The 13,882-nt window shown below is 47.4% G+C and overlaps 2 protein-coding genes across 6 annotated transcripts in view; one reads left to right on the top strand and one right to left on the bottom strand.

Moving 5' to 3' along the window:
* The window catches only part of CHAF1A (chromatin assembly factor 1 subunit A), a 29,159-nt gene extending 21,659 nt beyond the window's left edge, over positions 1 to 7,500 (bottom strand). The window contains exons 1-3 of the mRNA XM_048495851.1: positions 7,189 to 7,500; positions 5,401 to 5,451; positions 3,644 to 4,398 (exon numbers count right to left, since the gene is read on the bottom strand). Coding sequence (XP_048351808.1) covers positions 3,644 to 4,398; positions 5,401 to 5,449 — 804 coding nt within the window. The 5' untranslated portion in view covers positions 5,450 to 5,451; positions 7,189 to 7,500. The remainder of the gene's footprint in view (positions 1 to 3,643; positions 4,399 to 5,400; positions 5,452 to 7,188) is intronic.
* A 3,557-nt stretch (positions 7,501 to 11,057) lies between these two features.
* Positions 11,058 to 13,882, top strand: part of SH3GL1 (SH3 domain containing GRB2 like 1, endophilin A2) — a 69,017-nt gene continuing 66,192 nt past the window's right edge. For 2 of the 5 annotated variants that reach the window (XM_048496725.1, XM_048496721.1), the window contains exons 1-2: positions 11,058 to 11,503; positions 11,830 to 12,253. In XM_048496725.1, coding sequence (XP_048352682.1) covers positions 12,209 to 12,253 — 45 coding nt within the window. In that variant the 5' untranslated portion in view covers positions 11,058 to 11,503; positions 11,830 to 12,208. The remainder of the gene's footprint in view (positions 11,504 to 11,829; positions 12,254 to 13,882) is intronic. The other 3 variants (XM_048496722.1, XM_048496723.1, XM_048496724.1) reach the window with 3 other exon arrangements.

Here is a 13,882-nt window from a genome sequence, read left to right as displayed (position 1 = left end):
TGTCTGATCAATTTTATTTGGTTGCATCTAGTTCAAATGAGCAAACATTCATTTGATTCGCCTACATCTTTATTCACCCTGACCCGGATGGTCCAGGATAGCCTGACCTCAGATGCTGGCCCTGGCGAGTAGATCAGACAGACAAACCTTTTCCTTCGTCTGCTATAAGAACAGAGCTGTTTATAAATGCACACCTTGGCCTCTCTCCAAACAGCATCCACGTACACAAGCGGTGATCTCATTTTAACTGCAACAGCTCCATGGGGTAAGTCAGGCTGAGAACAAAGTGCGAACTGAAGGGACAGGCGGGCAGGCAGGAGCCTGGCATCTGGGAAGACAGTCAGCCACAAAGTTCCTTTCTTTTCCCCATGGTTGAACAAGTAGGGGTGCCCGGGCCAGATGGCTGCTTATCTCATTCTCTGGCCTTGGAGATCTGTCCGACCATTTCACTGTCTTTGCTTTGTAGTTGGAAAGCGCAGGAAGAAGGGAGGGGGGATGAGTACTGTGGGTTGATATACGTGGGATTTGGGAAAAGACAATTTAGAATTGGGTTTTCATCTGCTGGCTACTGATACTTTCCAATACTTTTGAACCAACAGCTTCAGAGTTTTATTTGGCCTCAGATCCAGGGCTTGACACAGGCCCCCACCTCTCCAGAGCAGGAAGCATAAAAGAAGTTGCACCTTCTCCACAAAAGAGAGACTTGGGCACTAAAAACACCATTTAAATGCTAACTGCCCAACAGTTCTAAAGGGTGTTCTAAATCAACCAGCTGAACCAATTGCTTAAATGATGCAGACCTCCTCTGGGTTCTCCCTTCCATAGCGGTAGACTGGATTGGACTGGCACTCCAGTCAGGAAACAGTGAGATAGAAATCAAACAAACAAATAAAGTATTGTGACAAAGCAGTTCTAAACACAGCTATAGGTCCCCCACAAGCACAAAATATTTTTTGAGGATTGGTGGGGTGCCCAATCATGAGCTGGACCTGCCACGCTATGCTCAAGAGATCATTTCTCCTTGGACGTGTTCAGCACTCTTGTACAAATGCTGGGAAATAAACAGCAGCCAGGTAATTATTTGGCATCCCTGAAGCTTCCCTAAACCCCCGAGGGAAAGACAGAGGCCGCTGCTTTTTGTAGCTCAGGCAATCGTATCCAAAAAAATGGTCATTCCTTTTCAAACTGGGTCATCACCTAGTTATTTTAGTACCATTCCAACAGAAATCTAAACCACATCCTTCCTCTTCTGGGGCTAAAAGTCACTAAAGCCTCCAGGTGCCACTACCTAAGGATTAAAAGAAATAAGACACCCATTTTATGTCAGCTTTTCCCCTCTGGTCTGAATAGCTGGCAATGCCCTGCGACGTGAGAAGCTCTCTATTCTTGGTTTGGAAACAACCCAGAAGGAAAAATGACTGCTTAGACAGGACAGGAGAAATGGGTCAACTTGCTGCCCATTAACAATTTCACCTGGACCCCTGCTGATCGCCCTCCCAAATCTTAAGCACAGTTCAGATGTCTGTGTGCAAGCTTGACTCACGAGGCAAAGAACATAGTTCAGAAAGAGAGTGGAACATTTTGATCTTTGATCACCACCTGTCCAATCTGCTTGGCTCATGACTGACGAAATGTCATTTCCTATTGTAGGTCAAATTTACACTTGCTTTAGGACAAAATATGTGGTCCAGAAAGAAAACCCAGGAAAAACATTCTCCCCGCCCCCGTACACACAAGGATTCCCCCCACCCCAATTTTTCCAAAGGAAACGTCAAAAACTCTAGGGACCACTAAAAAAACCTTGTGACATATTTTCTACTGAAAAGAATTCTACTCAACAAAAATCTTGCTCACTTAAAATGTGTCGTGTGAACTTTTCTGTGTAGGAATCTACAGCATTTGAAGATAATTCCTATATGAATGCTCGTGAATGCCCTCCCCTGGATAACCCAGGCCAGACTGATCTCAGTAGATAAGCAGAAATAGTACTTGGATGGAAAAGACCAAGGAAGCCCAGAGCAAATAGGCAAAGGCAAACCACCTCTGCTTGTCTCGTGCCCTAAAAACTCTACAGCAGTGGTGGCGAACCTATGGCACTCCAGATGTTCATGGACAACAATTTCCAATTGGCCATGCTGTCAGGGGCTGATGGGAATTGTAGTCCATGAACATCTGGAGTGCCATAGGTTCGCCACCACTGCCCTACAGGGTCGCCACAGGTTACCTTCAACCTGACAGCAATTTTCACCTCTGCTCTGAGTGTGTGTGTGCACTCGTAGACAGACAGAATCCTCAGACCAGGATAAACCTGTGCGTTAAAGAGTGCTGTTAGCTTCAACGGAGGAGAAGCCATTGTTGGTTGTCTGTCTGTGGTGACTGTGAGTTAGCCCTGAATCCACTGTTCTCTTCACCTGGCCTTCTGTGGGTCAACCTCTGCAGTTTTCTCCTCAAAGGACAGAAATACAAATGCACAAGCAGCTTTATTGCCTGCCTCACTGAAGGCGTTGTTACAAAGATACACTTTTGTTTAAGAGTGACTAATTTTATTCACAGTTAATTTGTAATAATGTATATACTAGAATACTGAAAGGCTTGCAAGGTATAACGCTTCTTTCACTATGTTGCTAGTCATATTGTGTCTGAAGATTGTTTCTCAATAACTCACTTATTATAGTAGACAAAAGAATTTGGGTTTTCTATTTTTAACTTTTATTTTGCCCTATTAAATACCAAAAGATAATACAGCATATCACAATATGCAACTCTCTCTCTAGTTCCAGGTGTGTTTGACATTCTGAGCATTAAAAAATTAAGGCTTTTATACTTTTAAATTTTACAGATATGCCAACTATAGTACAATTGACTAAGTTATAAATGATGCATTTTATACTGTTAAAGGTAAAAGTAGTCCTCTGTGCAAGCACTGGGGTGATTGATGCACATCATAGCGTTTACTAGGCAGACTATGTTCACGGGGGTGTTTGCCGTGGCATTCCCCAGTCATCTACGCTTCATCCCAAGCAAGCTGGCCGCTGCTCATTCTATGGCTCTCAAGAAGATGGAAGGCTGAGGAAAGTGTGAAGCAGCTGCCAGAAACTGACTTGTGTCAGGACTGAACCCGAGTCGTGAGCAGAGCTTCAAACTGCAGCGCTGCAGCGTGCCCACTCTGTGCCACAGGGCTGTTAGAGCAGTAGAATAAGTTTGGGCTGGATAAGAAAGCACTGCACATATTTCAACTTCTCCTTAAAATTCCAATTTTTTCCACTCCCGAACACAACCCTCCCCCACATGGCTACAAAATTTTACATCTCTACATAGAAGACGAACCTGCCCCTCTATGATGAGGCTGGTCTGCAAGACACTTCTGGTTGCAAAACTTTCATCAAGGCAAACAGAGGTGCAGTTGTGCCTGGTGCGTCCTGTGACAAAGAACTTTCTACACACCACGGGGGTGCAGAACTCTCCGCCAAGAACTCCTGGGAACAGTTATAGGGCTCAAGAGGAGACCACTGGCAGATGGAGAAGGCGTAGAAAGCAGCAGATGCAAGCAAATGGAAACTGAGAGGGCCAACCTTCCATAGACTCAGAAGTTCCTCAAGCCAACAAGCAATTTCTTTACCACTTATCTGTAACAGACACTAACCTTTTGAACAGGTGTTGAAGAGGCTAGTGGACTGGCATCTCTCACTCGCTCCTGGGCAGGCAGAGACTCAGGTGAGCTGGTAGACGAGAGGGAACTGAAGGAGGAGTCTGTAGGCACAGAGTCCTCCACACGGCCAGTTCCAGAAGGCGGGCTCCTTTCCAAAGGTGCAGCTTGGAGAGATCTGACTGCCATGATATCCTCCAAGAGAACCACAGGCATTTTCCTCTGAAACAGGACATCTTTGAGTGCACTCTCCTTGGCCCTGCTGACATCCGTCTCTGCAAATGTCACTTCCAGCGATTCTCCTGTATGTGCTGCAGCTGGACCAAGAGGGTCAGTTTCGGCCAGAACATCCGCTTGGCTACTGCAAACAGGTTTTTGTGAACTAGGCTCACTTCCGATCTCCTGGTTAGCTTTCTCTGTCAATGCATCTTCCGCTTCTGACGTGGCGCGATCTCTCTCATTCAGTTCATCAAGAGAATCCTCTGTCAAGTCTATAGTGGGTAACGGTAGACTTTTATTGTTTTTCTGCACAAAGCTATCCAAGGGACCCTTCCCATTAACAAGTTTTGGAATAAACTGTGTTTCAGTTTCCCCTTGGCAACTGTTCTCTGCATCGTCCGGCGATAGATGCGACAAACTGGGGCACTGGATGTTGTTCTGATCAAGAACATTTTGAGATTTCCTTGATTTTTTTACTCCAGTTTCAAGTTTCTCCTTTGGCACGGGATTCAAACGCTTGAAAGGCAGCCGAGCTTAAAGATAAAAGATAAGAGAAGTACTAAACATCTGAAGCGAAGGGGCTATATCTCAGTTGTACAAGAGCAGCTTTACATACATAAGGTCCAGTCAGAGGGAACAGGACTAGGAAAAATCTTTCTGTATCCAGATTCCCTGAGATCTTCTGCCAGAAGATTCTGAGCTACACAGAATTCAGGTCGGACTCAGATTTCCCATTGCTCAGCACTTGATCTGCATTCAGAAAGCCCCACGTTCAGTCTCTGACCTCTCTGGTTACGCAGTCACAGGTAGCTGTTATTAAGAATCACCTCCCTTGGCCTGAGTCCCCAGGGAATTGCTGACATTCACAGTAGGCAATACTGAGCTAGAGCAATGAGAAGATGTTGCTCAGAAACTAGAATCGTGCCCCTGGACTGTTCAAACAGCACCAGAAATAAGCATTTAGACTTCTATTGCCAAAACTGATGCATAAGCAGCAAAGTGCCCTCCATTACACCCCACGTCATGCCCGCAAGTCACACAACACCACCCCTGACTACCAGTTCCCAAGGGGGGGATGGCACCCCTCCAGTCCCATGGTCCAGAGACAAGGCAGTCTCCCCTAGGCTCAAAACAACCTACATTCCACAAATCTGAAAGAACTACAACAGCAGGTGTCTAATGAGCTGATAAGGAATTGCTGGGGAAGTGAAAGTATAAAGAGCGAGAAAGTACAACCACAAGTAATTAAGAGAATGGGGCAGAAGAAAAGAGAAAGCTTCCCAGGGGAGACATGGCAGGATCAAACCAAACATGAGCTGATCAAGATAACTTGACATTATGCAGTTTAAATACAGCTGGAACAGGCAATGTCTGGTATGTAAAGAAGAAAAATAGACTCTGCTGTGGACAGCAAGAAGACCATTAGACAGGACACAGAGTTCAGTGCCTTCTCTCATATTAAGTGTCTTCTATTGTCTGTCTCCCGAAGTACTTTAACCAAATAATTATTTTTTTTTTGCAGTGGCAGTATTTACCTTGTATGAGCTTCCTCACTGGAGTTGCTGACTTGGCTTGACACTCCATTGCTGCAAAGAGCAAAATGATTAGCGTCGCAAATCAAATCCTACACACAAGACTACTAACATTACGTTAAGTAACCAGTGGCACAGGCCGAATAGATACAGATCCCAGGCTCTGACGTCACGGATCCTCAATTCCTCCCACCACCACCACCAACCACTTTACTCTGTAAACATTTAGCCTGGGGGGGGGGGGAGTCCTAATTGAACCCCACTCCATCTCAGACCTATTATTCACAGGCTTTCAACAGAATTCACAACTGGGTTCTCCCCTTCCTCAATCCAGCTTCTTACTTTCTCACTCACACAGGCCTCCCTCACCCCTTTTAAATCGCTGAGGGTGACCTGGACACCCCCCTCCCCTTAACTCCCCTCTCTTCTTCATCAACACACTAGCGTGGTGTCGTGGTGAAGAGCAGGCAGACGCTTATCTGGTGAACCAGGTTTGTTTCTCCGCTCCTCCACATGAAGCCTGCTGGGTGACCTTGGGGTACTCTCTCAGCCCCACTTGCTTCACAAGGGGTCTGTTGTAGGAAGGGGAAGAGGGAAAGAGCTTGCAAGCCCCTTTGTACCCCCACATTAGCAAACCCACTACATAATTTTTTTTGCATATCCCAAACACTCTGGTAAAGTATACCCCAGGTTGGGAACCACTGCTCTAGGCTGGTGCTGCATTGAATGGGAGGATGGACTAGATTTCCTCCATGGACCCTTCCAGCGTGGTATAGTGGTTAAGAGCAGGTGCACTCTAATCTGGAAGGAACAGGGTTTGATTCCCTGCTCTGCTGCTTAAGCTGTGGAGGCTTATCTGAGGAATTCCGATTAGCCTGTACACTCCTACACACGCCAGCTGGGTGACCTTGGGCTAGTCACAGTTCTTCTGAGCTCTCTCAGCTCCACCCACTGCACAGGGTGTTTGTTGTGAGGGGGGGGAAGGGAAAGGAGTTTGTAAGCCCCTTTGAGTCTCCTATAGGAGAGAAAGGGGGGATATAAATCCAACTCTTCTTTTCTTCTTCTTCATGTGTAACCCCACTCCACCTATATTGCAAGCCTCCCCCCTTCTAAACATGTAACCCCAAATAAGGACCTCTGTACCTCACCCTCATCCCCCCCTTTAGCATCACCATTTTAGCTTCCTCCTTTCTCTAGATTAATGATCAACATCTCCTGGCCTCCAGGTGGACAATGCCCACGGGAGGGGTCTTACGCCCAACCCCAGCTCTCAAGCACAGCTCCCTCCACAAAGTCCCCGCTACAACATCCACCACCATCCCCTAAAACAACACCCCCTCTTGCTCCAGCGCCTGACACCTCCCTCTCCACAAGACGACCCCAAAACCTGCTTCGCAACTCCCATCTCCCCCGCTCTGAAGCCCTCACTGCAGCCTCAGCCCTCCCCCCCCAACCCCTCAGGTTTGTTTATATCTAACCCCCTCCAGCCAGAATTAACCCCTTGTGTGCACGGGGGGAGGGGGGAAGAGACTCAGAATGACAGGAGCAGGGGGACGTTTAAGGGGGCAAACTGACCGGAGGGGAAGCCCACCTCAAAGTGACTCCCCGAGACCAAAGCCACGGGGGGGGGGGCAAGATTCTTGAAGCGACCCCCCTTCTTCTCCCCCCCCTCCCCCATGGCCTTTCTTTCGCTCCACCACAATTATTCGACCGCAGAGTGACGCTTCACCCCGGTCCCTGCATCCATTATGCTCACGGGGGGGGGGGGGGGACAGAACTTCTCCCTCCTACCTGACACTCGTCCACCTTGGCCGCCCGGGGTGGGGGAATCAGGGCGCGGGGAAGAGACCCCCCCTCAGGACTTTCGCCTCCCCAACGACATGCCCGCGAGAGAGGCAGGCGGGCGAGTGCGCGCGCGTGTCCCCGGCGGACCCCCCCGTTTTCCCTCCGGCTCTTCGGGACGCGCTCCCTTCCCCCTCCCGCCGCTCGCGCTTGTATTTGGCGGGAGTTTGAGCCTCCTTCGCGCTCCTCCGCCCTGATTGGGCACAGACCAGGCGACGCGTCTGCGTCGCGCGCGCGCGCGCGCGCGCCACACAGACACCCACGCGCTTCGCCTTTTTCCTCTTTCCGCGGGAGCTCTCGCGAGAGCCACGGGTCGGGGACGAGAAGAGCCTTCCGCCTCCGAACGGCCATAGAGAGGGAGAAGGCTAGAAGGGTGCTTTGGTTCACCGGATATAGCCGGCCCAAAAATGCGAAGGCGGGGCGATGTTGTAATCGTGCATGAATTAAATCCCAATTCTGAGCCTCAGTGGCTGCATATATATTGCACTGACCTTTTTTGTTGTTGTTGTTGTTGTTGCTGCTAGCCCTCCTGCAGTGCCCACTCTCTCATTTATTTGCAATTAAGTATGTCGGGTGCAAAATAGTGCTTTCTGTCCCTACCTCTAAATCGCTGCCACCAGGAATTTAATTCCAGACCCCTTTCTATTCTCTAAAGTCGTGTGTCCCAGCCCTAAAGCAGTTTCGAAAGGTTCTTGGTTCCAAGCAAATGACTAGTGTGAGTTCCCAGGTCAAATTTAACTTTTTTTTAAAATTCGTATGTTCTTTAATTTGAAGATTTCAAGAAATAATTTACAGTAAATAAAATAATCTGAGGCAGCAAGTTCTGCTGAGGGTGACTTTCACGTCAATCCACTCTCTCACTCCTTACATTTCTGAGACCCAATTAGGATTTGGCTCCATTGCTAGTTGCTCAGTGGTGGATTCTGCACAGCACAAATATAACATCTTTAGGATGCTATAAATAGCATTTTGGGGAAGAACTTCACACAGCTTTCTTCCCCAGAATAAATTCAGCAAGTTCTATTCCTCTCAGCCCGGGTTTTTCAAAGGTTGCTTAACAAGTGAACTTCCAGTTCCAGGTTGAGGATGATTTCTGCCTGCTGAGCAAACACAAAGGCAAGAAACGCTTTATTTCTCTCACCCAAATTTCTTACTTTCATTTCTTCTGCTTATGTCCGCCATTTTGTATGCTGCAGCAGATTCTCCATGGAGATTCCCCATGGAGGTCACCCTATTTATTGTTAGGTATATATATTAGCTATTTTGCTGTACAAAGTAGATTAATAAAGTTTGTTTAACCCAGCGATCTTGTACACGTATCGTTTTTCCTTTTGTTGTTTGTTTGTTTTGAGGGGGCTGTCTGAGAAGCTACAGCAATTCTAGAGAAAGTGCAATATGCACATCTTTGTGCTGCCATAGCTTCTCAGACAGCCTCCTCAAAACAAACCAAAAAAGGAAAAACAACACATGTACTAAACAACACTAGACTAAACAAACCTTATTCATCTACTTTGGAAAATGAAACAGCAGATGGATAAGCAGAGGAAACCTCCATGGTAATCTCCATGGAGAATCCCTTTCAGCACGCACAATGGAAGGTGCGCCGTGAAACTGAGAAGAGCTCTGTGCAGCAGGCAGAAAAAAAGATACATTTTGGCCTGCAATGCTTGTGTTCTCCCATGCTGTGGGGACACAAAATCCTGTTATATATATTAGCAGAGTAGAACAGAAGAGACAGATTCTCAGTTGCTTTTACATATGAATTTATTTACTGGAGAGGATTATATGGAGATAAACTAAGAAGTCCTTTCCTTCCTGTTACACATCTACATTATTGAATGATTGGTTTCATCTTGGTACCTAACTGCTGTCTCATGGTCGTGTCATGGTCGTGGTGGTGCTGGTCTTGTGTCTGCTTAAACAAAGAAACAGAGTTAACTTTATAACCTCAGATGTACATGTTCATTCCAGGTGGATTGTTTTATTGCATTTCTAAAAATTATGTTATACCCCACTTTTGCTCTTGTCCTGGCATGTGTGTGTCAGTGTGTAGAAATAATGTATGTGTAGTATATATTTATGCTGATTATTTTTTCTCTTGTACTTTTTCTTCGAAACAAGATCTCTCGGTGTTCATATGTATATACTAGCAATGAAGCCCATTGTGCAACAATGCCCAGATGCAGGGGATGGCAGTGGCAGTTTTCACCCCCAGAAGAAGAAGATAGCATCCGTCTGGAGTGTCCCATTCAAAAAGTCCATAGAGCTCTCTCATATACCACCATGCAGAGCAAGCAAAGAACAAAATGGAGCATGGTTATTTGGAACAGCTCGCCAAAGACCTTTGCTTTCTTGGAAAAACAAGTGATCGTGGTATATAATAATATAATAATATGGTGCCTGGAATATGCTTTACAGAAAGTTCTGTAGGGAGGAAGGGGTGGCATGCAAGGGAGGGAAGGGAAGGGGGCTGGCATCAGGACCTGGCCCACCCACCCTAGCGGAGTGCGGGGAGGGTGGCATGCAATGGAGGGGAGGGGAGTGATGAGCAGCAGTGGCATAGTGGTTAAGAGCAGGTGCACTCTAATCTGGAGAACTGGGTTTCATTCCCTGCTCTGCCACTTGAGCTGTGGAGGCTTATCTGTGGAACTGGCCAGCTGGGTGACCTTGGGCGAGTCACAGTTCTTCGGAGCTCTTTCAGCCCCACCCACCTCACCAAAGATAGGAGCCATGTCACCTTTGCTGATAAAATCAAGCTGGGAGCTACAACACAGTTTTTCCTGTGGGGGGGTGGGGAGAGAAGGGAAAGTTTGTAAGCCGCTTTGAGTCTCCTTATAGGAGAGAAAGCAGGTATAAATCCAAACTCCCCCACCCCCTTCTTCTTGACAATACTGCCCTTAATGGACCAAGACTTTGGTTCAGTATAAGGCAATGTCATGTATTCATATGCCAAAAAGTTTATTGTACTTATCACCCTTGTATTGTAACGCAATTTCTTCTACCTTCATAATAACTTCTGACATTGCTATGTCAAGCTTCAGTAGGTTCTTTGGTTGCATTATTTAAAATTCTGTAATCCTAGCCCCACAGGATCATTTCATTAACTGTTTTTACTGCCTGATTACTTTGTAATCTGCTGAAAAAATTCTTGGAGCCAATACTACCCAGGACAGCTTTTTTGTCTGATGATGAGAAATTGATTTTTTTACTATCTGATATTTTACTATCTGATATGTTTCTTACAAGATGGCTCTTTTTGCCCTGGTGGCTAGGAAAATGCGAGCAGAGTATTTACAGCACTGTTTGAACTGATGATTCAATGAGCTTGTGGTCAATTTAGTTTAGTATGAAGCTATAAAAACACCCGACATGGAAAGTATTTGATGGGGCATTTTAATTTGGATATAGTGAATATAAATCATTTATATTTTAGCCTAAATATAAGTTTATTATTTTAATCTGAATGTTTTAACTGTATGTATTTTTGGATGAGCCAATGGCTGAAACAATAAATACTACTTGACTTGACTTGCAATCTGCCTTGAATCTCAGTGAGAAAGGTGGGCTATAAAAGAAGTACATGTGTGTATGTGTACAAAATTCTAACATCATAACGTGGAAACCACACATCACGCGGAAGCAACTGACGGGGGCGCGCTGATCCGACTTTCCTCCTGGCCCATAGCCGGCGTCATGAGCCGCTCTACCCCTCCATCGTCTATGGCTGGAAAGCGTGGAGCCTGGCTCTCGTTTCCATCCCTTGTTTCTGGGCGGAGACGCTTGTGGATATTCCTCCGCCGGGAGAGAGCGACATTGCGCCTGCGCGGCAGGAGGGCGGAAGTGGCTGGGGAGCCGAGCACCATCCTGAGGGGGCGAGAGCGAGGCTGGGGTTGAGCCCGCGCTTGGCCGGCCGTTTGTTCGCCTCCCCTTCCCTGTCCGTCCGCCCCCGCCTTTGCTCCGTCTCCTGTGCTTGGGACTACTTTGCGTGTCCATCCGCCGCAGTCAGTCGCTCTGTCTGTCTGTCTTAGTCCCGCCTTCTGTCGAGCCCCCACCCGCCCTCCTCCTCCTCCTCTTCCTCCTCTTCTGAGGCTTCCCGAATCCTCGCCTGTGAGGCGTCCCAGCAGCCCGCTTGGCCTCCCCTCTTGCTCAGGGACTTCCTGTGGCTCCTGCCTCACTGAGGACTAGCCTCTTTGGCCTCCAGACCTCAGCTGGGCAGGGCGTGGGGGCAGGTCTCCTCAGCCCCCGGGGCCCATCTTTTGTGGAAGTAGGTTGGGGGCACCATTTGTCTCTTAGCGTGTCGTTCCAGCCTGGGTCTTTTCCTATCGAGGTGCCTCCAGGTTTTGCGGGGGGGGGGGGCGGTATAGCAGGGTGTTATAGTATTGGTTGACCCTAGGGGGTCTTTTTGTCTCTTTCATTGGGGTGGGGGGCGTGGAGGTATCTTATATTCTCGGGGGGGGGGGGAGCGTATAACATTGCCTGTATTGGGGGTTAGTTATTTCCATTGTATTGGAACCCTGTAGGGTGTCTGTCCCTCTTTTGCAGGGAGAGACTCTAGCCTACTTGACTTTCCATTCTGCCTTGCCTTTGCAGGTGCTGTAGACTTGGGTGAGGAAGCTGCAAGCCTGTCAGACCTTTTCCCTGGGTGGAGGATCAAGGGCTGCTTTCTCTGCCCCTCGAACTCACTCTTGCTCTGTCTTGCTGTATTTGCTACCCTGTCTGGAGCTGATCTGGGATTCTCTGCCGCCGGTCACCCCGTGCATCTTGACCACTGCTTCTGTCCACCTGTCCACGTAGCTGAGAAGCTGGTCTGTCCCATCTTTCCGCCACTCCTTCGACTTGGCTCAAAGTTGCTCTCTTCCTCGGTTTAGACGCATCTGGATCCAAACCCTGCTTTGGTTGCATCTCTCTCAGCCTGCAGTGTGTCTCCACGTCTGCGTGAGCCTATTTCGCCACCCGAACGAGAGCCAGCATGTCTGTGGCCGGGTTAAAGAAGCAATTCTACAAAGCCAGCCAGGTGAGAAACGAGGATATGTTCTTTGCCTTTTCTGGGGTGCTTTATTTGAACAACTTTTCTCTAGTTCCTTAGACATCTCTCCCGAAAGTCAGCCATCTTCTGCCACTGTAGTTTTCAGCAGAGCTTCAATTGCTTGCGTTTTGGAGAAGTTTGTGCGGATACCAGCACAGCTAGACTTTTGCTCCAATGTTAAGGCAACCTCACTTGCAGCCCCAATTCAGACAAATGAGACCGCACCAGTGCAGCATTGTGAGATTTGTGGCATGCTGGGACAGCCCCTCAAGATGCCAGAAGTGTGCTGGTGCCAAAACTGGCACAGATTGGATGTAAAGCAGTGACCCTCTGTTCTGGGATTATAGATCTTCCTTCCAAAAGTTGCATTTCCCATTGTCATCTAGAGTTTGCTGAAATGGATGCCGTTTTGCCTGCATGAGTGGCCCAAACCTATTGATTCGTAAACAGGTAACCATTTGGTTGCTTGCCTGCAGGAGACCAAGTTGGAAAACTTTGTGTCAGTCTTTGTTGCTCTATTGAGCTGTGTCTGTCCCTTCTCTCACTGAGTACAATAGTGGAAATCCAGAAAACGCTTGTTTTTTAAAATGTTATTTTGAATTTCTTAGGTAGGGACAGATGTGCAGCTTGGGATAACTCTTAGAGGAGGAGTTTGCTTGGCTGGACTGTTAGGTGTTTTTAAATGCTGGGTGTTTATATTCTGCAGACTCCTAAAATTTCCCCTCTTGGGTTGTTTGTTTTAAATTTGGTTGGCTGTGGGTTGTACTGTGGGGTTCAGGGCAAGGAATTTGTAATGGGCGGTATATTTCCCTAAAGCAGTGAAATATTGGGATTGGGGCCACAGTGCTGGGAAAAACAGGTTTTACTGGCACCCCTCCCCATTATACCATTTCCCCAATCGAAATACGCTCCTGATTGCTTTTAGCCCTGAGTGGCAGGAAGGAAATCCATGCAACATGGGAGCCCATCAGTGTAGGAATAGGGCATTTTTTGATTGCGAAATAGCATGGAAAAGCTTAAACCCACCCTCTTCCCTAGGACCAGTGAATACTTCTCCCATCCCAATAGCTGCTTTAAGAGCCAGATGGTACATCTGGATTTCCAGGGACACCACTCCAGTTTGTTTGTTCCTCTGACTGTCTTTAAAAGGAAATGTAAGTTTCTGCCCCTTGTGAAACAGAATCCTGTTACTTTGGTTGAAGGCTGGTTTCTCTCTGTTGTGATCTTGAGGACGTTTCAATTGTGCAAGGACTTGTGTGGTTTTTTCACCCAAGTGTGCCTCTGGCTTAACGCTTGGTCTAGTTGTGCAGCGTGTCCGTTAGTGTTGTTGGCACAGGGATAATTTTTCCGGTTTGGTCCTGTTTGGCAGCTTCTCTGCGTGACCTTCACCCTTTCCAGAAGAGCCACACAGGCCAGGCCCTTCTTACCTACTGCTTGAAACCTGACAACTTTTGCCCAGTTTTTTTTGTAGTTTTTGAACCAATGGGAAGATGAGAGGTGAATAAGATACGATGGGCTCATTTTCTGCATGGAGGCAGCATTGTGAGAATTGGCATGCCAAAATTACTCGTTTTACAGTCTCAGGGCAGCTTTCAGATTACGAAAGTCGTATTATTA

Source organism: Sphaerodactylus townsendi, linkage group LG05, assembly GCF_021028975.2.
Source record: "Sphaerodactylus townsendi isolate TG3544 linkage group LG05, MPM_Stown_v2.3, whole genome shotgun sequence".
NCBI classification, from domain to species: Eukaryota; Metazoa; Chordata; class Lepidosauria; order Squamata; family Sphaerodactylidae; genus Sphaerodactylus; species Sphaerodactylus townsendi.
Note: the sequence above shows the minus strand (reverse complement) of the source record. Positions and strands in the feature narration are given on the sequence as shown.